Here is a 27554-nt window from a genome sequence, read left to right on the forward strand (position 1 = left end):
TGGAAAACCAGAGTGGCCTACTACCCAGTAGCAACAGTTCCATGGGCAAGGCAGTCAACTTGTTCAATATAGATGCCAATTGAAAAGCACAGGTAGGTTGTAGAGATGGCTTGGCAGTTAAGAGCACTGACTGTTCTTCCAGAGGACTAGGGTTCAATTCCCAGCATCTACAGGGCAGCTCACAACTGTCTGTAACTCCAAGACACCCTCACATAGATATACATGCAGGCAAAATACCAATGCAAATGAAATAAAATAAATAATTACAAACAAGAAAAGCACAGGCACCAAGCCCTCTCTAACAGAGCAAGCTGTGTCCATGAAGGTGGGCTCACCAGACATCCTTGTTGTCCTGTTAGGTCAAAGACCAAAGGATCAAGCCAACTCATACAAATGACCAATGATCAGACTACAAACCAAACGCTCCATTGTATAGTTATCCTGTGGAAGCTTCACTGCTATAACCACACAACTAATGTATACTGAGAATCTGGCCAGTAGAGGGACACAGGACTTCTGCCTTTGCCACTGATCGAGGACACAAGCAGATGATATGATGATGTAGTTGCACAGAGACCACAGGAGGCAGTCAACTTCAAAGCTTTATTGTACAGGATAGAGGGCCACACTTCAGCCTGCCCACCTCCAAACTTTTAAATTGCTATTGCTCTGAGATCCTGGTGACCTCCTTCATGATCTCCACTGGAGTTTGAAGAGTATAACTATGAAAGCTCAAAGCTTCCTTCCTTAAACACAGGCAGTATATTATATTACAGTTTATCTTTACATTGAAGATGAAAACCACATTGGAATTTATCATTAAGCTAAATTTATTTTTTCTTCTTAAATGTCTTTGCTACATACTTCTAACTATTCTTGTGACTTCTTGTCCTTAATTTTGTGGTGTATACAATGTCTTCATCCTGTATGGGAAGAGAAACACAACTCCTAAATAATGTGAAGAAACAATTTTTGTGACCAGTTTAACTCTACAAACCCCCAGTTCTTACTAGGTGTCATTCAGGTCTTCCAATCTAAAAATTAATTTTGAGGGATGGAGAGATGGCTAAGTAGCTACAGGTACTTTTGTTTTTTGTTTTTTTGTTTTTGTTTTTGCAGAGGACCTAAGTTCAATTCCCAGCACCCACATGATGGCTCACAACCATCCAGGGAATTGGATATACTGTTCTGACTGCTGCAAGCAGGCAAGTGATTCACATACATACAGACAAAACACTCACTACACATTTGAAAAAAGAACCTAAAAGTGTTTTAAAAAAATAAATAATAAAGTTGGAAACTAATTTTACAATGCTTACCTTAAAGCTGTTTTCTCCTAAATATTTTCTTATTTAGCTTTTTAAACTTAGATTTTGTGCTCTTTCATAAGTTTCTAACATATATTACATGGTTCACTAGTTAGAAAGCATCAAATACTAAATCTGAAAGTGGCCTGGATGAAAACTTAAGAGTCTTAAAGATAGCTTCCCACAGACAGAGGACAGTCACTGTGTCCTGAGTTCTCCTATGAGGCTGCAAGAGTATAGCGAGTCACTAGGCAGTGGTGGTGCACGCCTTTAGTCCCAGCACTTGGGAGGCAGAGGCAGGCAGATCTCTGTGAGTTCAAGGCCAGGCTGGTCTACAAGAGCTAGTTCCAGGATAGACTCCAAAGGCTACAAAAAAAACCTTGTCTCAAAACCCCCCACCCTAACCCTCCCCCACCCAAAAAAGAGTATAGTGAGTCTTCTAAGGCAGTAGGGAGAGCTACCTGATAGGGATCAAATCTACAGAAAGCAAAAGATGCCAACAGCCTCTCAGAGCAAATAACAGAAATCCTTGTACTGATAAACACAAGACACACCCAGCACAAATTAGGAAAAGTCAAGGGTGATGCTGGGCATACTTTAGAAGCAGTTTTATGGGTGATCGTGAACAATAAGAAAAGGAGAGACAAAACAGGAACTCCTTGGTATGTGAATGCTGCTGAATTCTTGAAGACAGTGACAGGTAGCTGCTAACATGGGTTGACTGTACACATGATAGAAAAGCATACATATCAGGTGAGAGGCTTATTCCTCTAACACTCTGGCAGCATGGGCCTCTGGAAAATACATACACCCCACATATGCAGTTTCTGCATCTATGGACACACAGAAGCACATGACTGGCAGATAGCAAAGAGTGCAGCCCCGGAAAAAATTTAGCATGTGTAGAGTCCCCTGGGTGTTTGGAGGTGAGGAGAAGAGGCCTAAGTGCCTATGACATGATGACCTAACCTGATCACCTTCAGGGCTTGGCAACTGTGTTCAGGATCATCCAAGGAAAGACTGGTTTTTACTCCTTCCACTTCATTCTGACAAAACACTATTTTCAAAATTATGAATATGAGCTTATAGTTCCTATTTAGAGTGAGAACATGAAATGCTGAAATGCACTGTTAACCCTATAGGGCTGAGGGGAAGTACTGTGGGACAATGGTCTGTATCCTGTCAATTATATTTTAAATAAATGCTGATTGGCCAGTAGCCAGGTAGGAAGTATATATAGGTGGAACAACCAGACAGGAAGTAGAGGCAGATCAATGAGAACAGGTAATTCTGGGAAGAAGGAAGTCTGAGTATGCAGTTGTAGCCCAGCCAAAGAAGTAAGATATGACTGCCTCACTGAGTAAGGTACCAAGCCACATGGCTAGCATAGACAAAAATAATGGGCTAATATAAGTTATAAGAGTTAATAAGAAGCCTGAGCTAATGGGCCAATCAGTTTATAACTAATGTAGACCTCTGTGTGATTTCTTTGGGACTTAACGATTGCCGGAACCCGGCAGGACAGAAGCCCCCAACAACAGAGAGCAACTGCATATCACTCCCACAAAAGCAACTGCCCACCCTATCTTTAACTTTTCCTACAATACAATGTAACCATGACACTACCTGACAATACACGAGTACTTACAGTCCATTAGCTTAGATTCTGTGTGGTAAAACGACATACCCCCTACTGAATAAAATTTACCTACTTCTATTTGCCTAGGAGACAGCCAGTTCTGGGTTTATTCTGCCTTTTTATTTTTTTTTTAACCAGACTTATTTATTTTATATCTGAGTGGTTTGCCTTCATGTATGTATGTGGAGCACGTGCTTGTTTGGTGCTCGAGATCAGAAAACATCAGATCCCTGAGTATAGAATCACAGGTGGTTATGTGTCACAAGAGTCCTGAGAATTCTATCTGGTTCATCTGAAAGAGCAGTCAGTGCTCTTAACTGTTCAGCCAACTCATCAGCCCCTATTCAGCTGTTTTAAAGGACGACTTTGGAGGTCTAGGCCACCTTTGTTTAAGTGTTGCTGACCTAAAGAGGCTGAAGATGCCATCTATAACCATGATAAGCACCATTACAAGCCCCAGAGAGTGACACTGGATGAATGCACAGCTCTTCTGGAATAAAATCTTCCATAAGATAACTCACTATTCAAAGTGGAATTACCAAAACACACAAGAAAGTAGGTGGTTTGGATGATGGCTTCTCCCACTAGCATAGCTGGGAGCTGCTGGCGTGTTCTGATTTGCCTTTGCAACCTGGGCATAAAAATCAGAAGATTCCCAGTCTTGCAGAATGTAAAACAAAAGGGGCTTACCTTTTTTGGAACTTTTATATCTTTCTTGGCACCCCGAGTTACTTTTGGGTTAGGTTCACTGTCCAAAGTGGCTCCAGTTTTTCTGGATCTCAAAGACCTGGCATCTAACTCTCCAGAGACTCCTTTCTCTTTCTGCGTCTTCAAGATTTCTGCACCAGTCTCACTTGTTTTCTCTGCTGCACAAGGCTGGGGATTCTCACTCTGTCCTCCAGACCTCAAGCACGTTCTTTTCCCACTGACTTTGCCCCTAGATGTAGACTTCTTGGCTCCATCATCTGTGTTCTGCAGCTCTGTCTCCTGGGAGCTCTTCGTGGTCTTCTCGTTTGTCTTCATCCCATCCTTCTCTGTAGATGCACCAACCTTGGGCCTTGGATGTTTTTCACTGTTTTTTTTTCGGTATCTGGAGGGCAGAGGCATTTTCTAAGAGAAGGAGAAGACAACCACAAGATGAGTTAAATCTCAAGATCCATTAGGAAAAAATAAAAAGGTAAACTAAAGTACCACAAATTTCATACTGATTAATTTACCAAGAGCCATCTAAGATATTTAAGACAATGCCTCAGCTACTTTGTTCCTATGGAAAAAAATCATCTCTGATAAATTATAATTTCAGAGTGACAATCATATCAAAATACTTCAATTCACACTATTGAAGAATGCACATCATACAGGCAGTAAATGAGTTTCTGTTTTTTTAAAGACAACCAAGGAACAAGGGCCTGAAATCTTTGATGGATGCCATTCCTTCTCAAGGATGTATGTTCCAACCTTATTAGATAGAATACTGTCACATACACAGAACTATACTGCCCACCTGTTTTTTGATTAATTCTTCAAACTGAAGATACATGCAATTCATTTAGTCCCTGACAACTACTACAGCCACTTTTCCAGGCAGGGAAACTCTTAAGGCATTATTAGTCTATTCCTTGTGCAAATTCCCAAAGGACATGAATACATCTGTGAATAAGCCCTGCTATACACCCACTATGTCCATTCCCATTACCTGATCTGGAGGGGTTGAGTTTTCTACTTGGACTTCCTCTTTTGTTTTCATGACATTGCTAATCTGCTCTTCCACTGGTTCAGTTTTGCTTGACATGATTCTCAGGTGTTTCATCTTCACAGGCTCAGGTGACACGTGCCTCTTGCTGGGAGCAGCCCTCTGTCTCTTAGGTGCAGGTTTCTCATCTATTGCTTCCTGCTGTGGAGTCACAGAGCACAACCCCCTGGTTCTTGGACCGCCTCTACCTCTTGCAGACTTCCTCTTGGGGGACAGAAAAGTGTTGCTTTTGCTTTGTGATTCTGCAGGGTCTCTGGTGTCCACCGACATTTCCACAGTTTCCACAGTGTCCTCTTTAGAGGCCCTTAGCACTCTCCTGCTTGTTCTCAGAGGTTTTATGGGGTCTGGCATTTGCTGTATCGTGCTCTTAAGGGTACTGGTGTCATGCCTTAGTTTCTCAGTGTGCTCTGACATTTGAATTAATTTTTTGGAGTCACCCAGGACTTCAAAAGGTTGGACCTCATTTTTATGTGCCCTTAGCTGCCTCCTGCTGCCAGTTACATTGGCAACTGTTTCTAATTGCTGCTCTCCAGACTCTTTTGAAGCTTGGGTGTCTTTGTCATCAATTTCAGGGACCTTGCGGGATCGTGTAGTTTGCCTTGATGTTGGCACTGTCTTCTTCACTACTGAAGGTTTTTGGTCCACCTCTATTTTCCCGCGTCTTGTTCTAAGACGTCTTAGTGAGGTCTGGAGGTTGTCTGCTTGCTCTGATTGTAGAGAATCACAGGGTACCCTTGTGGGTCTTTCATCACTTGCTAATTCCTCAGTGTGACCTGGAATTTGGACTGGTTCTATGGGTCCAGTGACTTCCAGGGGTTGTGTCTTTTCCCTGGGTACCCTCCGTGGCCTCTTGCTGACAGGCACACTTGCTACTGGGTCAATCTTCCGCTTTGTAGACTCCTTAAGCTCTTCAACATTTCCACTATCACTCATGGGCTCTTTGAGTGTATTCCTGGTTACCCTGCCTCGTGGCTTTCTCTGAGCTGTGGGCTCTTCTTTCACACCTTTGCACAGTTGTATTCTGAGCTGCCTCTCTGAGGATGCTGAGCTTTCCTTTTCTTCTGGTTGTGGAAATTCACAAGATATTCTTGTGGCTGTTTCCTCTTGGATGCTGGGCAGCTCCTTCAAGGGTTGGGTCTTCTCCTTAAGTGTCCTTGGTTGCCTCCTCCTACCGGTTAAAATTACAGCTGGGTCTTGTTTCTGCATTGAAGATTCCTTAAACTCTTTGACATCTTTGTTGTCACCCACAGGCTCTTTGTATGTGTTTCTGGTTTCCCGCAACACTCTTGTAGTCTTTCTTTGTGCTAGAGGCTCTTTCATCACACCCACTCTCCTGAGTCTTCTTCCTGTCTGTGTTTCTGAAGTTGTGTCCACAGGCTCTGGAGATTTGCTGGGCATCTTTGTGGCTTTGTCAACAATCACTGGCTCCACTGCCAAGCTTGGAGTTTGGTAGAGCTCTTGGAACTCAGTCAGATCCTCTAGGGTCTGTGCCTTTTCTGCTCTTGCAACTCGTTGTCTCTTGCTGCTGGGCACACTGACTGCTGTGTCCAACTTCCGTTTTACAGATTGCTTCCTTGTTCTAATGCCCTTGTCTTCACATTCAGGTACTGTAGATATGTCCATGATTTCCTCTGACATTTGCGGAAGCATTCTGTCTCCTGAGAGTTCACTTTTCATGTGAACTTTCATCCGTCTAGCTCTGGACTGTCTCTGTGAGGTTACTGAAGTGTTTATTGGCTCTGGTGGCAGAGATCTGTGGGGCATTTTTGTGAGCTTATCACCTGCCAATGAATCCTTGTCATGGCCTGGTGTTTGGAAGAGCTCCTGGAGACCAGAGAGGTCTTCTGGGAACTGGGACTTTTTCTTACATGCCCCTTGCTGTCTCTTGCTGCTAGTTACACTCACTGCTGGGTTTAATATCTGAGCTGCAGATTCCTTTAAATCTTTGGTTCCTGTGACATCATTTTCTGAAAGTCTGAGTACATGCATGTCTTCCTGTGCTGAACACGTTTGTTTATTCAGCGGAGAGAGTTGTTCTCTCACATCCACCTTACCAAAACCTGTCTTGGACAGTCTCTTTGTACTTGCTGGGGTTCTGACTGGCTCTGCTTGTAGAGATTCCAAAGACACCTTTGTAGTTTCCCCAACAGTTACTGGGTCACTGGCACCAGCTAGAGTTTGGAAGAGTTCTTGGAAGCCATCCAGGTCTTCTAGGGGTTGAGCCCTCATCTTAGGTGTCCGTGACCTTCTCTTAGATCCTGCTGAATTCTCTGTGAAATCCAGTTTCTGCTTTGGAGTTTCCACAAAGGCTGTGGTAACATTCTCTTCAAGCACTGGTCCTGTGGGTGTATGTGAGGTTCTGCCTGATGACTTTGTTTGTTTTCCAAGTGTTGAAAGCTTTTCTCTCTCATCCACCTTACCAAGACCTGCTTTGGACAGTCTCTTTGTGCTTGCTGGGGTTCTGATATGTGCTGGTTGTAGAGATTCCAAAGATACCTTTGTAGTTTCCCCAACAGTTACTGGGTCACTGGTACCAGCTGGAGTTTGGAAGAGTTCTTGGAAGCCATCCAGGTCTTCTAGGGGTTGAGCCCTCATCTTAGGTGTCCGTGACCTTCTCTTAGATCCTGCTGAATTCTCTGTGAAATCCAGTTTCTGCTTTGGAGTTTCCACAAGGGCTGTAATATCATTCTCTTCGAGCACTGGTGCTATGGGTGTGTGTGAGGTTCTGCCTGGAGACTTTGTTCGTTTCCCAAGTGCTGAAAGCTCTTCTCTCTCATCCGCCTTATCAAGACCTGCCTTGGACAGTCTCTTTGTGCTTGCTGGGGTTCTGAAATGTTCTGAAGATTCCAAAGACATTTTTGTAGTTTCATGAAGAGTCACTGAGTCTTTATGACTAGCTGGTGTTTGAAAGAGTTCCTGAAGATCAAATATGTCTTCTGGGGACTGAGACCTTTTCTTATGTGTCCCTCTCTGCTTCTTGCTGCCAGTTAAATTTACTGATGGGCCTAGTGTGAGAATTCTGGATTCCTCCAGATCCTTGTTCTCTCTCCCATCATCTTCTTGAAGTCTGGATGTGTGTACAATCTCCCCTACAGCACATCCAAGCATATTCACTGAGGAGATCTCTTCTCTCATATGCTCTTTTCCAAGACTTGTCTTGGCTAGTCTCTTTGATGTTTGTAAGGTTCTAACAATCCCTGGTTGTGGTGGAGATCTCAAGGACATACTTGTTCTTTTGTTACCAATTACTGGATCAGTGCTGTGGCCTGGTGTTTGGAAGAGTTCTTGAATGCCATCAAGGTCTTCCAGAGGTAGAGCTTTTACCTTAGGTGCTCTTCTCTGTCTTGTAAACTCAATTACACTTACTGCAGTCTCTAGTTTATCCTTTGAAGTCTTCCTAATTGCTTGTATTCCTTCACCCATTTGTACTGATGCTGTGGGGGCTTTGCCTGGTAACTGCTTCTGGAGAGCTGAAAGTTCTTCTGTCACATCTGTTTTCCCGAGACTGATCTTGGGCAGACTCTTTCTGCTGGTGTGGTTTCTAAGTGGTCCTGACTGTGGAGATTTGGTGGGCATTTTTAAAGTTTCACCAATAGCCAGTGAATCCTTAGAATGGCCTGGTGTTTGGAAAAGCTGTTGGAAACCACTCAGGTCTTCCAGGCATGGTGTCTTATCCTTAGATGCACGTCGTAGCCTCTTGCTGCTAGGCAAACTAGCTGCTGAATCCAGTTTCCGCTTTGCAGATTGCTTCGGTGCTCTAATGACATTGCTATCATTTGATACTTGGAGTGTGTCTATGGCCTTTTCTATTTGTTGGCATTTCTCTGATTCTGAAAATTCTTCTTTCACTTCCATTTTACCCATACTTGCCCTGGACTGTCTCTTTATGCTTCTTAGGGTTATGACAGGATCTGGTTGTGGAGAATTAAAGGACATTCTTTTGGTTTTGCCAACAACCAATGGGTCTGGTGTTTGGAAGAGCTCCTGGCAATCAGGAAGGTCTTCTAGAGATTGGCCCTCTTTCTTAGGTGTTCTAGACTGTTTCTTAGACCCTGTTAAATTTCCTAAAGACTCCAGTTTCTTACTTGAAGTTTCCATAATTTCTTTTATTCCTTTTTCCTGCTGTCCTGCTGATGTGGGTGTGCGTGAGGCTCTGCCTGGCAACTTTGTTCGTTTTCCAAGTGTTGAAAGTTCTTCTCTCATATCCGCGTTACCAAGACCTGCCTTGGACAGTCTCTTTGTGCTTGCTGGGGTTCTGACTGGTTCTGGCTGTGGAGATTCCAAAAACACCTTTGTAATTTTGCCAATAGTCACTAGGTTACTGTCACCAGCTGGAGTTTGGAAGAGTTCTTGGAAGCCATCCAGGTCTTCTAGGGGTTGAGCCCTCATCTTAGGTGTCCGTGACCTTCTCTTAGATCCTGCTGAATTCTCTATGAAATCCAGTTTCTGCTTTGGAGTTTCCACAAAGGCTGTGGTAACGTTCTCTTCGAGCACTGGTGCTGTAGGTGTCTGTGAGGTTCTGCCTGGCGACTTTGTTCGTTTTCCAAGTGTTGAAAGCTTTTCTCTCTCATCTGCCTTATCAAGACCTGCCTTGGACAGTCTCTTTGTGCTTGCTGGGGTTCTGATATGTGCTGGTTGTAGAGATTCCAAAGACACCTTTGTAGTTTCCCCAACAGTTACTGGGTCACTGGTACCAGCTGGAGTTTGGAAGAGTTCTTGGAAGCCATCCAGGTCTTCTAGGGGTTGAACCTTCATCTTAGGTGTCCGTGACCTTCTCTTAGATCCTGCTGAATTCTCTGTGAAATCCAGTTTCTGCTTTGGAGTTTCCACAAGGGCTGTGGTAACATTCTCTTCGAGCACTGGTGCTGTAGGTGTGTGTGAGGTTCTGCCTGGCGACTTTGTTTGTTTTCCAAGTGTTGAAAGCTTTTCTCTCTCATCCGCCTTATCAAGACCTGCCTTGGACAGTCTCTTTGTGCTTGCTGGGGTTCTGATATGTGCTGGTTGTAGAGATTCCAAAGATACCTTTGTAGTTTCCCCAACAGTTACTAGGTCACTGGTACCAGCTGGAGTTTGGAAGAGTTCTTGGAAGCCATCCAGGTCTTCTAGGGGTTGAGCCCTCATCTTAGGTGTCCGTGACCTTCTCTTAGATCCTGCTGAATTCTCTGTGAAATCCAGTTTCTGCTTTGGAGTTTCCACAAGGGCTGTGGTATCATTCTCTTCGAGCACTGGTGCTGTAGGTGTGTGTGAGGTTCTGCCTGGCGACTTTGTTTGTTTTCCAACTGTTGAAAGCTTTTCTTTCTCATCCGCCTTATCAAAACCTGCCTTGGATAGTCTCTTTGTGCTTGCTGGGGTTCTGACTGGTTCCAGGTGTAGAGATTCCAAAGATACCTTTGTAGTTTCCCCAACAGTTACTGGGTCACTGGTACCAGCTGGAGTTTGGAAGAGTTCTTGGAAGCCATCCAGGTCTTCTAGGGGTTGAGCCCTCATCTTAGGTGTCCGTGACCTTCTCTTAGATCCTGCTGAATTCTCTGTGAAATCCAGTTTCTGCTTTGGAGTTTCCACAAAGGCTGTCGTATCATTCTCTTCTAGCTCTGATGCTATGGGTGTGTGTGAGGTTCTGCCTGGAGACTTTCTTCGTTTCCCAAGTGTTGAAAGTTCTTCTCTCACATCCCCCTTACCAAGACCTGTCTTAGACAGTCTCTTAATGCTTGCTGGGGTTCTGGCCAGTTCTGGAAATTCTGGATATGGTGATTTATTGGACATTTTTGCGGTTTTGTCACCAGGGACCGGTGATAGAAAGAGTTCATGGAAACCAGTCAGGTCTTGCATGGGCTGAGCCTTCTCTTTAGCTTTTCCTACCGGCTTCTTGCTACCAGTTACAGTCAGGTCCAGCATTCGATTTTCAGATTCTTTCAAAGCTTTAATTCCCCCATGTGCAAGTTCTGGAACTTTGGGAGTATGCCTGGTTCCTCCTGACGTGTGCGCAAACTTCTTTTGTTCAGAGTGTTCTTCCTTCATGTCTACTTTCTTCCCAGATGTGCTGTGCCATGGTTTTGTGCTTGTTTTGGTGTTATTTGTTGTAGGTTGTGGGGTTTTGCAAAGGACTTTGTCCGCTTTCTGTTTTGTAGCTCTTTGACCATCACTTATTGGTGTACTTTGTTTGTGCATGGATTCCTCTGGTTTTTCTGTGGTTCCCTTTTCTTGATTAAATAGTTCCTCAGCACAGGCTGCTGTTTGAGTGACCATCTGACTTCCTATTAAGTCTTTCGCTGGCTTCTGCTTCCTGGCACTTGATCTCATAGCTGATGTTTTTTCTGGATCTTCTTTTAATTCAACACTTTCCTTGAATCTTTGTGAACACTTTTCACTGTCCTGTACCTGTCGATCCACTTCTTGTCCTTGCAGTGACGTCTTCCTTAAGTATCTTACTATGATGCCCTGGTCAAGGTCTGCCTCTGTGCTTTCATTCATACTTTCTCCAAGTGTATGTCTGAGTTCTCTAGACCTTCGTAACTTCCTCACACTGGATACTGTCTTCAGAGGCTCTGTCACAGAGCCTGGAGTCTTCTTTTCAAGGTGAGTAATGTTTTGGACATTCTCAGGAGTTTGCACAGTGTTTCCATTTTTGATGCTTCTCTGTCTTAAAGTAGGACTTGTAGAATATTTATCAGACGGTTCCTTTGCTGCATTCTGAGTGCTGGAGAGCGCATTTTCTCCTGTAAGTAACACAGTATAATTATACAATAAACATATTCTTTTCACCATCTAAGGTCTACTTAGCATTTCATCTTTAGGAAGTGTATAAGAACAAATAATTTTGTTTCTTATATAACAAGCTACTAGATGATCTAACAACTGTTCTATAATGTTATTTGATGATAAAGCAGGGCCATTGCAAAGTGTCTTCTAAAAGCTGCCATGACATGTGATGTGGATCTGAATACAGACAAGTTTCGTTCTGAAGCATCAGAAAGTTATTTATTGTCTTGATTCACTAATGAAGTAACAGGTTCTGGCCAGGCGGTGGTGGTGCACGCCTTTAATCCCAGCACTTGGGAGGCAAAGACAGGTGGATCTCTGTGAGTTCGAGACCAGCCTGGTCTACAAGAGCTAGTTCCAGGACAGGCTCCAAAACCACAGAGAAACCCTGTCTCAAAAAAAAAAAAAAAAAAAAAAGTAACAGGTTCTATTGTGTATGTTTAGGGTCCATTATCAAACTCTATATGTAATCAACAATGACCTTCTCATCCTCCTGCCTCCACCTTCCAAGTACTGGGATTATAGGCATCACCACACCAAGTTTTTAAAGGAACTAAGAGTATCTCTATCCTTGAAGTAATTCTTAATTTGTGTAATTATATATGACAGGGCAAGTGTACTGTTTGTGCTTCCATCTTTTAACAAAGAAGTTAAAAGCACACAGACATCATTTAAACTTATTAACTGAGTCAGTAGTTCTTTCTATGAAGCTAGGTCAGCAACTAGTGTAAGTAAGACTAAAAAGACTGCTGAAAAACAGAACAGAGGAGATGGAAATGGCATTTCACCAGGAAAAGCTATTGTAAAGAAGTAATACAGTACTGTCAAAACAAAACAAAACAAAACAAAAGCATCTTGAAGTTCCCATTCAAAAGTGTAAAAATGGTAACAGACAAATAAACCAACCCAAAATTTCTGAGGTGAAAGGCAGAGGTTTGTCTCCTGAATTCGTTACTTGAAACTGTTTTTCGGGTAAATTCTCTGAATTGGAGAGAATGGAGCCCATGTCATTCATCTGCTGCTGCTTCTCCTTCACTGGAGTCTTGAACATTTCAGTTAGTCCTGATAAAGGAAAATATTGAAACCATGGCTTATATTATCCCATTCCTTATACAGGACAAGTTAGATGACAGAGAAGCTCTCAGATTCTTGGTATGTATCATCTCATTAAAATAAGGATTTTGTTAACATGCTCATTTAAAAATGGGGGACAATGAGAAGACAAATACATCCAGTTTATTTAACCCTCTCCTATGAAAAAGGAAACCAAGTGATTTAGTTGACCACTGTGGTCTTCTAAACTAGTTCCCAAAAATAAGTCCTGGCAGGGGGACAAAAGCTGGATATGGGCACCTCTTTTCAGGAGATATTCGCCAAGAATTCACAACCTAAGGGCCTTGTTCTATGCTCAAGAAATCCTAGGTTTCTCAGGATCTAAATCTTATATACAAGTAATATGTGCCCACAATTTTAGAATACTGACAGAACATTGACCATTTTCAGTGCTATCAAGAACACGCACACACATGCACACACCTTAACTGCTATTCCCATTCACTTTAAAACAAAAAGGCAGTAGTGACATAACTCAACATGAATGATTAAACTTTCTGAAAAGTTAATGTGCCATGCTCCTGTCTTGTGGCCAACATAGAATGAGAAGCTGAGTTGGCACTCACCACAGAATGGGTCTGGGAACCACTGAGGTCCCATCCACACTAGTCTGTTAAGCAAGTCTATTTCCATAGCCTTCTGTGTCTTACTTGAAATACTTGAAAGGGTTTACTTTCTATTGTTTTAAAATGGAAGTTGCCAAGCCAGGCATAGTATCATTAAGAAGGTAGGAGCAGGCAGATCTCTGTGGGTTTGAAGCCAGCCTGGTTAGTTAAGACTCTGTTCCAAGAAAAAAGGAAAAGGGCGTGTGTGTGTGTATGGGGGGGGGGGGGGTGCTGTCTACACCAAGGGATGAGAATTGTCTGACTCTAAGAATGGGTCTAGGAGAAAGGAACATTTAAGACAATCCATTGTCTCAGGAATAGTATATTTAAAATCTTATTTATCTTTGAGTTTTTTAAATAATATACATATATTCATCACAAACTCATAATTTATAATTGCACAATACACTTAGCTACTTTTTTGCTTGTGTTTTTTATTTTTATAAAGATAAATGAATTAATCCAAATACAGTTCTTTGAGGGGATACTCACAACCATTATACACTGAGGTGTTTGGTCATTTTCAATTCCTAATCTGCAAGAAATAAAAATAAAATTCTACCTGCTCAGTTCAAATATTCTCTTCCAAATTGTACAACTAGAAACTATCACATATCAAGGAACCTGAAATAAATCTGCTTTCTTGAGAGTAAGTCTAAACAGCCAGTTACACTTTCACTGCTACTAAAGCAGAGTGGAAACAGTTCAATTATCAATGGCTCCAAAGGACTTTCTTATATAGCTTCCTCTTAGCAAGCAGTTAAGCTCTGTAGAAAGAAAATGAATCTTGAAGAAGCATTAATACTGCTCTAAACCAACCGATTCCCTGTGGTCAGCTCTCATCAGTGCGACTCCTCTAAAAGTTAGTAAAACAGTCCTTTGCCCTCACACCACAAAACACCTTTCCATTTTCTATACTGGTATGAACTTGAGATTTCCATCCCTGTTTCCTGTAGGACACAGAACCCTAGATAGACAGAGACCTGCCCTCTACTTCCAATCCACTTCATCTTTGATTATGACACCAGAAAGCTAGCTCGACTGTAGTCACATTCACTGCGGCTGAGCTCCCAGCTGTGGTTCTCAGGTGGCTGTAAGGGGTAGGGTGGGATGGGGTGGAGATAACCACCACTAAGGAAGTCACAAACAGAAGGGCCAAGAAGGCTGTGACTACAGGCATTTAGGTTGTGTTTACCTGACAGATCTTCACTGAAGTCAATTTTTTGGTTTAACATCAAGTTGTTCAGCATTTTGTAGGGCCGAGCAGGCATGCTTACTTTTTCAATCTGAGCTCTTCCTATTACAATGGTACAGGGAGAGTTTGCATGGCCTGTGCTAAACTGATTGTGAAGGCTGCTTGTAGGTTTCTGTAGACAAAAACGAGAAAGACAAAATATCACAGCATCAACAATAAATATATGCTTAAGACAATTGAGAATAAAAGTGGTACATGGCTGGAACACTGTACCTTGGGAGTGTTAGGTCTTCTTTGTCTTTTGCTCGCCTGCTTTTGAGGAACATGTTTTACAACTTTTGTCTGTGTTTGTTTCGTACCAAGTTTTACAACATCTGCCCATGATTTTGCAACTGTCAAAAAGAAAATATGGTGAAACTTTTCAAAACTCAGCATGAAAAAAATTGAGCTTGAAATATTTCACCTAGGACATCACTAACCAATCAAGTTGGCTTCAGAAGCACCACTCCTTCTTTTGGAGGAGATCATCTGTAAAATGTCATGCTGACTTCTGCTGATAGATGCTCTCTTGGCAGGCAGGTTGCCACTCTTCCTGCTTGCTTTCTTGGGAGTGTATGTCTGAGGTAAGGATTCGCTGCCACTGGAAGCAGGTGCACTCCTGCCTGATCTGCGTCTTTGATCATTTGGGCTTGGTAGAGTTATTCCAGGAGACTCTTGTTTCCCTGGTGACTGAGGTCGTTCCTAACAAGGCAGAATTGTTTATGAGAAACCTGACCATGAGGCAACATCTCTGTAGTGTCTATTAGAAACCTTTACAACAAACCATGTAGCTTTTAAAGCCCGTCTTTCAAGGATAAGAAAGGGCCAATTGTCCCATTCATTTAAGCAAAGGAAGGTAACATACGCATCGGAGAAGTTTGAACTGAGGTATTTCTGGTAGATAGAAATGGGGACATCACTCAGTAAAACAAGGCACTCTGATTTCAGCCCAGTCAACAACAGCCTCAAGGTCTGCATAGAAGAGACTACTCACTTCTGTGAGGTGGGACTTCAAGGTAGGAAAGGATTAAGCAGGCCTACTAGGCCTTTTGGGACTAACAGAATAAAGCTGACCAAAGCCCCTTTAGGAAATTGAGCTATGCAGCCATACCAAGGAAAGGCAATAAAACAAAGGGCCAAATGTCTAAGGAGCTGAACGTGCAGAAGAGAGATGTTTTAGCAAAGATTATCTCTCCTGTAACTTTAATGCCCTTATACGTCCAGAGGAAAACAAAATACTTGTGATTACATATGCTATTGTCTTCAGATTCTTTTAAATGGTATCGGTGTGACCCAGGAAATTATATGGCCTTGTGGGTGTATCACAGTTTTCAAAGGGAAAGTGTCCAGCATACCACCTCACCTCCCATATGGTTAGAGCCCATGTGGTTGTTTCTGAGCATGCAGTAAGTGGTAGAAAAAAGGGTCTCAATTGCCATTCTACCTCTGCCTGGATTTTGGGTGGAATGTGGACAATCTGTGAGCCACGAGGTATAAACACAATGTGACTGTTCAGCTTACCTTGATAATTTTCTTCAGGACTGATGGAGTGTGAGGGGCAAGTGACTTCCTCTTGGTCGGTGTTTCTCCTCTTTTGAGTGGTGTATTAGGAGGCAAGTTTTCATCAAATAACTCGGGTCTCAGATGACCACCAAAGGATACACGTCTTCTCTTCAAAGACATTCCCTCACTCTTGTCTGAAGTAAGGAATACAAACATGAAAAGAGCAATATAAACGACATGCCAGGACTTAGGATTTAATTCAAACTAACATTAGAAAGTAAGGCTTTGAGGAGATACTGAAACATGGCAGCCTTATTCATAAAACTGATGAAAGAAGAGCATCCTCAGAACTTCCTAAAAGACCTCAAGAGAAACCAGATGCATTACACTTCAACTGGACAGACCAGGGTTCTCCTTAAAACAGGAAATTGCATATGAAATAGCTTAAGAAAGGTATCTGCACCAGAGGAATCAGACCCTGAGCAATGGTCTGAGGAAACTCAGTAAGACATAAATATTTAGGCCAGACAAGACTTGCCTTCTGAGTAAACTATATGAGTAGGAAAAAATCTCTAGGTAGTGCCTTTGGACAGTTCATGCAACCCAAACCCCATTATACAACTTCGTAAACAGTCTACATAAACCCCTTGTCCAGGACAGACACTCCATTATAAAGCTCAATGGAATACTGGCTGTTGGGTGCAAGTGTCACTGAGGGATAGCCATACCAATGGCCACCGGCAGAAACTATTCCTAATATAAAGGTTGTGGTATTGAAGTCTGGAGACATTTTATTTCTGTAAGCCAGCATGAAACAGGTATATAGGAAGATGCCACAAGGTTACTCATTATGTAGCCTTGGGTTGTCAGTTCTCCTTTGTAACAGAGATAAAGAGAAAGCTTTTTCTAGGTGATGAAATGGCTCAGCAGGTAAGGGTGCTTTGCTGCCAAGCCTAAGGACCTCAGGGTCATCCCTAGGACCAATATGGCCCATGGTGGAAGGAGAGAACTGACCCCTACGAGCTGTCTTCAGACTCCTGCACAAGATCATAGCACATGCTTACACTCCCTTTCCCCCATATACAAATAAGTAAATGATATAAAAATTTAAAAACAAAATGTTAATGTCTTGGAAGCATGTAGAACTTTGCTGGTGTAGAAACCTGAGTCCATTCAGTGTCTATAATAAAGTGCTTATAACAGACTGAAAAGATTGTGAACATCCAAGGGCTACTATGTTCAATGATGGTCAAAGGACTGCTCCTGATTTATTCCCAAGAACCAATCTCACAAAATATAACTGGTATTCAGAACCAGGCAGTAAGTAAAAAGCCGTTATGATTATACCCCTTACTTTGTAAAAGAAAACCACATTTTTCCTGACATGGTTCCTGTGATATGGTTCTCCCCTAAACTAGCTAGCTACACCACCTCTGTTATCAGTCCTTATAAAAGGCAGTCTTCAGTACCCATACACCTTGTTAACTCATAACATATAGGGAAGATATTAACCAATTAAGGAAAGTAGATCTACAGCTAAACAACTTACTAATGGAGTCACCAAAATTGCTGATATCAACGGAACTAAGACCAGGTAGCCCAGAGTAAATTTGCCTAGCTGCTGTGGCCAATTTCTCAGGCTTGCTGAAGGAATCCTTTGGAGTTTTCTTTTCGTCTGAAGCAAGGTGATGAGTTGAAGAGAACTGGCTTTGTGTTTCCGTAGACAGAACTTCTATCTTTGCAGGAAGACTCTTCCTCTTTTTGCAAGAGATGTTTTCTGGTTTACCAGCAGGGCTGGCAGCACCTTCAACTTTCACTGGAGTTTGGTTTCTAGTTGCCAGCTTCCTAGGAGTGACTATCTTATAATCTGCCGTGGCACCTTCACTTTCATTCAGATCCACAGATTCTCTTCTGCCACTCACTTCATTCTTAAGTTGCTGTGAATTCCGCACAGGGGTCTTCATTTCAGCTGTCTCAGCGAGCGAGAAGCTGGAACTCAGAGCCTCTGTGGAAGTCTGAAGAGGCTCAGTCCAGATCTTTCCTACTTTGGGTGAAGAGACTGCAGAACCAGGGATGCTTCCACTGGATTTTGCTCTTGACTTGCATGACACCAATAGCTTTGTCTCCCATGTTTCTTTTCCTGCTGCACATTCAGGTTGTGGTTCTGACTTCCTACGAGACTGTTTCTGTGATTTTATATTCAACTCTTCCTTCATTGACTGATAGAGTTTCTTAAAGGGAGATTCATGTTTCTTGCTGTTGCTAAGGCTCTGTGCAGGAGAAGACTTGAGTTCCCTGGAACTGCTCCCTGCAGCCCTGGACTTCTTAAAAAGAACATCAGAAGTGGGCTCTTCTATGTTTCTGCCACTGTGCTGTTCTACATGCCCTGAAGAACAGGTATTGGATGGATCTTGGGTAATACTGTCCTTTGAACTACCTGAGGCAGAACTGTCTCCAGAGAGCCTCTTGGCATGCACCAAAGATCTTCTTGAAGTGGTTTTTGAAGTGCTGGCATCTTGACCTTTCCCATCTTGGCAACAAATATGAAATAAGAAACAGAAGTTCAACATTTTCTCAATGACTAACATTTCTGGAATCCAGTACCTTATTTTAGATTGCCTTATAAACCTAGCTTTTCATTTAGTCGACAAACTACTTAATCCTTTTTTTTTTTTTTGATTTGAGACAGGGTTTCTCTGTAGTTTTTGGTGCCTGTCCTGGAACTAGCTCTTATAGATCAGGCTGGCCTCGAACTCAAGAGATCTGCCTGCCTCTGCCTCCCAAGTGCTGGAATTAAAGGCGTGCGCCACCACCACCCAGCTACTACTTAATTCCTTACACTTGTCTTACAATGTTGTTTCCATCCAGAAAAAACACATTAGCTTTGAATAATGAGTGATGTAACACATCCCACCAACAACTCAAGATTAAATGGACAGCTAAAAAGGCAAGCACTAGGGAAGAAGTTACCCAGCTATCTATGTGCTTTGGTTTGGCATGTTAAATGGAACCAGGCTCTTAAGAGTTTAGAAGACCAAGAATTTCATGCCTGTGTACCCATGATCCCACCCTTGCCAATGTCATAATGATCTGATGCTGACATTCCCACAACAGAAACCAACCAATACCAACCAGGATCAGAGAAGCTAGCTCTTGAGGCTTGCTGCACCGGTTCCTATAATTGGAGAAGACAAGAATAGGAATTTAAGTGCCTTCTTAGTATGATCATTTTGAAACAATGAAGATATTCTTCTTATTAAATATATTCTTTAGCAAAGTGCTTCTTCATGACATTTAGATACTTGAGAAACAGACCCAAGTGACTTAAAAGTTCATGACCTAAACATTTCTTAGCAGACTTAAGAGCTTTCTTTTTTTCAATTTAAGGTTTATTATTTATTTATTTATTTATTTGTGTGTGTGTGTGTGTTTAGGCACATTTGTGTGGGTACCTGTGGAGGCAAGAACAAAATGTTGGATCCTATGTTAGCTGGAGTTACAGGCAGTTGTGAGTTGCCCAATGTAGGGGCCAAAAACTAAGCTTGGGCTCTTTGGAAGAGCAGAGAGCACTCAATCTCTCTAAGCCATCTCTCCCGGTCCCCTCTCCTGGTACATTTTCTAGAATGTCTTCCAATATCACATGAAGGAAGACAAAAAGTTAAAATTAAGTTCCTCCATCTGCTAAGTCACCACAGGCACGAAACTATAGATGCCATAGTTTCACCAGAAACTAGGAAGCTCCTTCAGCACTCAGTTTTCGCGATGTAATTATTTTAGACATACAGAGGTGGATAGGCTCAATGAATAGGAGACAAAATGAGTCATGAGCTGTATCTTTTATTCCTGTTAGGTCTCAAACCCAGGACAAATAGCCGAGGTGCCCGTCAAAGTGGAGGCTGGCTACCAGGTTCTCCCAGCATCCCTGTCTCTACCCATTACAAGATCCTTCTGGCTGGCATACCATACCCACTACCCTAAACTTCTCTAGCCCAAGGGCTAGGCTGCCCTCCCAAGCTACTCTCGCCCCTATATAACTCAGCTGTTTTAGCTATGCTCTTGGCCCAAGCTGTCCCTCTTTTGTGGGAGGCTCTTTTCCCCTCCCCTTTCTCCTCACATGGCCCTGCTCAGGGCCATGTTCACTCTGGACTCTCCCAGAAATCTGTCTTTACCTATGGTCTCAAATCTATAATATACCTCTTCCACCATGCCTAGGAGCAGCCATATTCTTCCTTTTTTACATCTTTTTTTTCATTCAATTTCTATGTATTCAGACTATTCTAACCACAGGCTTTTGTAAAGTCACAACACAGTCTAGTGGAGTATAATATAAAACCAAGTTAGCACTCTGTTTTTGAGTAGCATAAATAAATAAGTAAGTAAGTAAGTAAATAAATAAATAAATAAAGTTTTAGTTAATTTTACTATGTTCATGATCAACTTATTTTATTATCTATTTCTGCTATAATCAGAAGCCATTCTTGGCCACCAATTTAAGAGCGAGAAATCAGTTGTTAAAACATGTTTTAATGAGTTCCCATCCTGGTAAAGGAAGAGTCAAACCTGAGTATCTCCCCTTACTTGTCCAAATGATTTTCCTGGAAATCCCGTTGATCTGCTTCCATCCTCATGATTTCCATTTTCATACCTACAACACAGAGAATCCGGCATAGGATTTGGACCTCCAGGTTCAGGCGTTATAGATAGAAACCATGGAACAAACTTTAGGCTTTGTTCCTAATATTACCTTAAGCCAAGAAATTGGTTTAGTTTAGGAAAAATTTTTATACTAAAAACTTACATAACAGAAAACTAACTACAAAGCATGTTTTAGAATTATGATCATTTCTTTTCCCAATCTCTCTGGAGGAAAGGCACATCTTAGGAAGATGGCATTAGATCATGGCAGATCTTGGTGGTCAATTCATAGCCCAAACCATTTACTGTGTACAATGAAACTTTGGTACCTCAGAGAAGTAGCTTGATTTGACTTTAGTTGCCGTCTATGTAAGATCTAAAGACAGCTAGCATCTGGAACCCTCTCCCAAGTATCATCTTGTTGAACTAAGCCTTTTTTAAAGAGTCTAGTCAAATTAGAGACAAAGGACATTTTATGAAAACTTAAGGGTAAATCCATCAAGATACTGGATCTAAGAAAATAGTATATTTAAAGACAAGTTACTCAACAGCAGGTTCCCAGAAACAACAAAAGCCATAAGAATTATAAGAGTTGAAATTAAGGGATAGAAAAGCTGTGCTATGGGCTGGAGAGATGGCTCAGAGGTTAAGAGCATTGCCTGCTCTTCCAAAGGTCCTGAGTTCAATTCCCAGCAACCACATGGTGGCTCACAACCATCTGTAAAGAGGTCTGGTGCCCTCTTCTGGCCTTCAGACATATACACAGACAGAATATTGTATACATAATAAATAAATAAATATTAAAAAAAAAAAGAAAGAAAAGCTGTGCTATGTGAGCACTAATCAAAAGGAACTGAGTTTACTTGTATTTATCATCCAAAGGAATCCTAAGGCAAAAGATATGACAAGCCAGGCGTGGTGGCGCACGCCTTTAATCCCAGTACTTGGGAGGCAGAGGCAGGCGGATCTCTGTGAGTTCCAGATCAACCAGGTCTACAGAGTGAGTTCTAGGACAGGCTCCAAAGCCACAGAGAAACCCCTGGCTCAAAAAACAAAAGCAAAAAAAAAAAAAAGGTGACAAAAATAGAATCTATTTTAAACAACAAAGAATTTTGTGCACAATTTAGAATTATGTCTAGGCATATATAACCTGTGTAGCATCAAAAAATATAAAACAAAAAGTGATAAAGAAATTTAAAAAAACAAGTTCTCAGTGGGTGATTTCAAAATAGCTCTTAAACTATTAAGCAGGGAAATATAAAATAATTACTAATAATAGAGAATTTAACAGCTCTATAGTTAGAACAGTGCATTCAGTAGCTGCGGAATACTATTTTCAAATACAGAAAGCGGGGAGGACATTTGATCACAAAGCCTTGACAAATTTCAAGTGGAAATCACTCAAATGCTCATCAAGAACAAATAAACTGTGAACACTCTCACACATTACTGCAAATATTGTGACTGTTAATGAAATGCCTATACCGTGAGAAGAAACAAGCCAAAGGCGCCCAACATGCTGCAAATCAAACACACACACAGACAGACAATAGTACCAGTCAGGCACAAACACATGGAGTTTTACGTTATGGTGTTTAGAGGCCCACCAGCAGGTAATGACTCCAAAGATACTTCTCTCTTACAGACACCATGTAAGAGAGAAGTAATAAGAGAAAAGAAATAGTGATTAAAGAGAGCGCAAAGAAACGTGTAGAAATGTCCTGTGACTTGTCGGTAGTGTATTAGTCTGCTAGGACTGCCACAATCACAACACAGACAGAGTGGCTTAAGTGACAGAAATGTGCTGCTCACGGTTCTGGCTGGAAGTCCAAGGTGTCTGCAGGGATGGCTTCTCTGGGCCTCCTTGACCAGCAGCCCTCTTCCTGCCTCTTCACAGTGCTTCCCCTCTGTGTACTTGCTCACCTGGTAACTCTGGCTACTAATCTTTTCTCATTATAATGACACCAGTCTTGGGGGTTAGGACTTCAGCCCAATAGCCTCAGTTTAACATAATTGTTCTTTAAAGGCCAAAAAGCTGGGAATTTTAAGATGTGCCATCAACACTAGAAAAGCAAAAATAGGAGGGCTCTTGGGCTTGGCTGTCTAGCCAGTCCAGCCTGCTTTGTGATTAAAAAAGGACCCATATCCAGAGGACCACACCTAAGGTTGTCCTTTATTCTCCATAGGCATAGGTGCAAGTATCTGTACACACACACACACACACACACACACCACACACACACACCACACACACACACACACACACACACACCACACACACACGCACACCACACCACACACACACACACACACCACACACTCACCCCTTGAGATATTCCCAACACCCATCAACGCCAAAGAAGGACCACAGCTGGACTAGTACTAGTTCATGATTAAAGAGAACACAGCATTTAGAATTAACCCCATTAGTTTTCACCTACCTAAAAGATCGGTCAATGATTGTAATTATATCTCCATGCTTCAGCTGCACAGGCTCATCTACAGTAGCCCCATTTACTTGTGTTGGGTTTGTGGAACTGAAATTATGCAAAATTGCCTACGAGCGGAGAGGAGAGGAAAATACTAAGGATTTGCTTAAAATCAAATCCAAAAGCTTTAAAAGTTGATTTCCAAACCCCACTTACCTGCTGGTCATTGATTTCAATTTTACAGTGCTTTTTTGACACTACAGGCAGTTGGATACGAATGTCACATTCAATACTCCTTTAAAAAAAAAGGGGGGGGGGGTAAGGTTTTATGGGGTGTGTGCAACAACAACAAAACCCCACCAACCTCAAATTAAAGAAAAAAACAGACAGAATGTAACTAACACACTGAGACTGTAAGTGTAACGACACAATGACCCAGTACTGCCTAAGAAGCCATAAAGGATTATTAAAACTTCTAGTACTTCAGAATTATATTAGAAAACACTAGAACACATAATCAATCACCTTTCAAATAAATAGCTACACTAGGCAGGGTGAGGTGACACACACCTTTGATCCCAGCACTGGGTAGGTGGAAGCAGGAGGCTCTCTACGAGTTCAAGGTCAGCCTGGTCTACTGAGCTAGTTCCAAGACTGTCAGGGCTACACAGAGACAAAATAAACAGCTATACTTACAAGACACAAATAATGGAGCACTTTATTATCAGTTTAGGAGAACTTTATGATTAAGGTCTTTCTATAACAATGTGGGTACTTAAGAAAGGTACTAGATAAAATGGTAACTAGTTTCTTCATATACAAACAGTCTATACAGTACCCATTTGCTATTCAGTCATAGTTGGGTCGCTTGTATATGTGGCACAGTAAATCCACAGGAGTTTTTCACTATTGTTTAAAAACCACACCATGTTGACAGATTCAGATGTTCTCACATTACAAATAGTAATCCACAAGAACCGTCTTTCTAGAAAGCTAGCATTGTGGTGGCACCGTCAGACCGTTTTCCTATGAACCTCTAGGGCAGTGGTTCTCAACCTTCCCGATGCTGTGACCCTTTCATACAGTTCCTCATGTGGTGGTGATCCCCAACTGTAAAATTATTTTCATTGCTACTTCATAACTAATTTTGCTACTGTTATGAATAATAATGTAGATATCTGTGTTCTGATGGTCTTTTGGGTGGGGGTCGCAAACCACAGGTTGAGAATGGCTGGCTGCCCAGGAGTGTAAGTGTATTACTTCCCATAAATACCACACAATCAAACATTAATTGTTTTCAAAATGTTTAAAACTTGCAAACAGTATATTTAATTAATATTGCAAAATAATCAAAATGAATGACACTTGTGACAAGAATATTTTTTTTCTTTTGAACAACAACAAGAAGCTATGGTAAGTGACAGCATCCTTAACTGTCAAGAAAATGTAGGCTTTGGGTATCAAAACACAAGGCAGAGAGACTATATCTTAGATTCCAGTTTTATTGAGCAGAAAAGATGACGACAACGACACTCTACACTTCTTAACCTAAATACTACAGACGTAGACCAAAGAATTCCTCAACGCCCTGTTCACCGTCAAACACGCCAAGTCTCTGTCTCCTCACTCAGCGATACTAGCTACAGACACCTCTCCTAGGGTGACAAGAGGTCACCAGACTTTGTCAAATGTCTCCCTGAGAACTACCATTCTCCCTTGACCCCCAAATCCAAATCTCCATCTTCCTGCTGGACACTCACCCTATGTGAATGACTGATCTTAAGTGTCAGGCACCATATGGAACCGTGGGGACGTAATCAGTAACAAGGCAGCCCTTGCCTCGGAGCTTAGTCTACTGAGAAGCAGACGAACAAAAATCTGAAAACTAGTCACCAATCTGCATGGTGTTAGGAAAGACGACCTTTCCTTTCACCTTCTCGGGTAACATTTAAAAATCGGCAGAATGGGCCGAAAGGGTCACACTTGGCAGAAGTGGCAACGCAAGCAACAGCTTGGAAGGCCTCAGGGCAGAGCGTTGTTATCCGACCCGCAGGGGAAGAGAAGGGGGAAATTCTCCCGGAGCACCCGAGCAGCGCGGGAGCGGCGGGGCACCGACGTCACCTTAGCGTCCACCAAATGTAAAACCCGGGTTCCATTTGGGAAGCTCCAGGTACCCGAACAGGACTTCCGAACACCCTACAGGGCCAGCCCGGCCAAGCGCGAAGGGCGACAGGGTCGCGGCGCGGGATCACCTCGGTTCCTCTGCGCGCGCGCGCTCACCTTCCGAACAGGCAGGAGCTGAGGGTCAGCGGGAAGTGTGCGCCGTCGTCGCCGCTCCGCTTGATGGTGACCAGGCGAGCCGAGGACGCCATGGTGCGCCCGGCCGTCAGTCTGAGACGAGCGACTGCGGCCGAGGACCGAGTGGCCTCTCGGTGAAGCTCGCTGTGCGCCCCGGCCGGGACCGCTCCTCAGCGGGTCCAGTCCGCGTCAGAGCCGTCGGCTCCTCAGCCGCGGCGATCCCACCGCGGCCACCTGCGCCCCTCGCTCCGCCCCGACCCGCACACCCGCCGCCCGCCGCCCGCCGCCCGCAGAGTGCCCTCCTAGGAAGTTCCGCGCCAAGTCTGCCCGCCGCGCCCGCCCGATTCAAACGAAAACGGCGGTTCAAAATCTGGCGCTAAGTGCTGCGATTGGGCCAGACGGCGCAGCGGGAGACCAATGGGAAGGGTGACATGAGAGGGGGCGGAGCCAGAGGTGGAGGCCAGGCTGCGGCAGGGTGGGTGGGGCGGAACCTGACGGGTGGGCGTGGTCAAGATGCAAGGCCGACCAGGCTGGAGTCCCCGCTGTGGGCGTGGTGCGGAAGGCGGACCGGACCGGGTTGGTGGGCGGCTCAGCTTTGCAGCTCCGCGGAACCTAAACAAGGAGATCTGTAAAAAACCACCTTTAGGTTCCCGCTCCAGAAATCAAACACGGGCAACACCGTGTCTTGCTTAAAGCTAAGAAGAGCTTTACATTTTTTAAATTAAAACTCTTCCTCTGCAGTTTCTGCATCACCTTAAGTATAATCAGAAGTTGTTTCTCCTGCCTTTTCAGTATCAACCTGTCTGATGTTTCAAACATGGGATGGAGGGCGTGTTACATTCATCCTACATCTCCCTTTCTGCTTAGTGAACGCTGAGGCTGTGGCGCTGTATTTAGGAAACCACCACTTACTTAGCAGTTACTGTTGCAGCACAGTTAAGTTGGCAACACTTTGCTGTTAGGGGAGAAAAATCATGACAATTAAAATAACCTGTGCAAGACTACACCTTAAAATAGGGATCCTGGTTTTCTGGGACCAGGTGCCGGTAAGGTGAATGTGGACTAGCCATGCCTTTGGTGACCCCTTTTTTCATGCCCCCTCCTCCTGTTTCTGGATCTGGACCAGTGTTCTCCCAGTAGGGTGTTGTGAAAATTCCCCAGCTGGGGAGATATAAGCATTGTCTACCCTCTTCTCATAAGGTCCCAAGAACAAGCCTGAAGTCTGATTCTGCCAAAGTTCACCGTGGGAAACCGAGGAGGATTAGACCACCCAAACCCAAACTGATTATTAACTAATTACCTCTTGGCCTCTAAACCTACACCTCTGGTCAGGTTTATATTTATATATTTAGGGTGTCATTGCACCTCTTTGTTCCTTTTCACAACGGGGCCACATTGAATAAATCTCCCTGTTCTGCTTTTCACTGTTACCTGCCTCTTTAGCCTATTGAGAATGGGTGCCTGAGCCTTCCTGATTAGGGCTGCAAGGATTCAAGCTCTACTCTAACCACTTAGGCTTTACTTTCTCATCCCCAAATCTAAGCAATATACCTAATAAGAGCATCTCAGAATTGCATTTACCAAAGGGAATTCATTAAGAAAAAACAAACCAAAAAAAAAACCCCACAAAAGCCCAGCTCATATATTCCTATATGTAATTGTTACTTTATTGTGAATTATATGTACGTGTGTGTGGGGTGTGTGTGTGTGGCTATGTGTGTGTGTGTGTGTGTGTGTGTGTGTGTGTGTGTGTGTGTGGCTGTGGGTCCAGGTGCCTGTGGAGGGCAGAAGAGATCACTGGATCTGTGGTGCTAGAGTTGTAGGCAGTAGCTACTGGGACCTGAACTCAGGTTCTTTGCAAGAGCAGCAAGATCTCTTAACCACTGGGCCATCTCTTCCGCTTGCAGCTCACGTATTTGCTTTTTAAGCAGTACTTAAATTTTAAGCTTTATGCTTTGTTGTAAATTATAGCCTTGGGGGATGTAAGTTTAAAAGCCATGGTGCCTCATTACTTTTCTATTGTTGTGACAAAACACCGCGATCAAGGCAACTTATTAAAACAAACAAACAAACAAACAAACAAAAAAACAGGTTCCTAAACAGTTCCACCAGCTGGGGACCAAGCATTCAAATATAGGAGCCCATGGTGGGGACATACTCCCAACCACAGGACTATATAAAAAGTCATTTAAAAGACACCCCATTCTCTTTTCCTCATTCTTCACTTTAAAGCATATGCTCTCCCTAATCTTCAACTCTTTCGCTTTGCTTTACTCTGG

The 27554-nt window shown here is 42.9% G+C and overlaps 1 protein-coding gene across 4 annotated transcripts; it reads right to left on the reverse strand.

The window, feature by feature from the left end:
• Nucleotides 1-589: 589 nt before the first annotated feature.
• On the reverse strand, nucleotides 590-25589 carry Mki67 (marker of proliferation Ki-67). 4 transcript variants are annotated; one of them, XM_075972588.1, is made up of 14 exons: nucleotides 25258-25589; nucleotides 23194-23272; nucleotides 22990-23105; nucleotides 20492-20558; nucleotides 19046-19088; nucleotides 17463-18443; nucleotides 15932-16107; nucleotides 14851-15112; nucleotides 14645-14763; nucleotides 14372-14543; nucleotides 12365-12520; nucleotides 4643-11415; nucleotides 3637-4056; nucleotides 590-923 (listed from the first exon to the last, which is right to left on the reverse strand). In XM_075972588.1, the coding sequence occupies exons 1-14, from the start codon at nucleotides 25347-25349 to the stop codon at nucleotides 867-869; spliced, it is 9513 nt and encodes a 3170-aa protein (XP_075828703.1). In that variant the 5' UTR covers nucleotides 25350-25589; the 3' UTR covers nucleotides 590-866. The 4 variants fall into 4 exon arrangements, with proteins under 4 accessions (XP_075828703.1, XP_075828702.1, XP_075828705.1 ...); XM_075972587.1 differs by having other exon boundaries at nucleotides 20474-20558; XM_075972590.1 differs by lacking the exon at nucleotides 17463-18443.
• Between the last annotated feature and the right edge of the window lie 1965 nt (nucleotides 25590-27554).

This window comes from Microtus pennsylvanicus, chromosome 5, assembly GCF_037038515.1.
Source record: "Microtus pennsylvanicus isolate mMicPen1 chromosome 5, mMicPen1.hap1, whole genome shotgun sequence".
NCBI lineage: Eukaryota > Metazoa > Chordata > Mammalia > Rodentia > Cricetidae > Microtus > Microtus pennsylvanicus.

Bases quoted from the DNA above. Each gene is read 5' to 3' on its own strand.
- Mki67 (XM_075972587.1), bottom strand. From the start codon at position 25,349: ATGGCGTCCTCGGCTCGCCTGGTCACCATCAAGCGGAGCGGCGACGAC. The intron at 19,089-20,473 runs GTTTGACTCTTC...CTCCAATTATAG, and splicing joins AAGTAAGGGGAGATACTCAG to GAACCGGTGCAGCAAGCCTC. The intron at 15,113-15,931 runs GTAAGCTGAACA...CTGCCTTGTTAG, and splicing joins TCCTGAAGAAAATTATCAAG to GAACGACCTCAGTCACCAGG.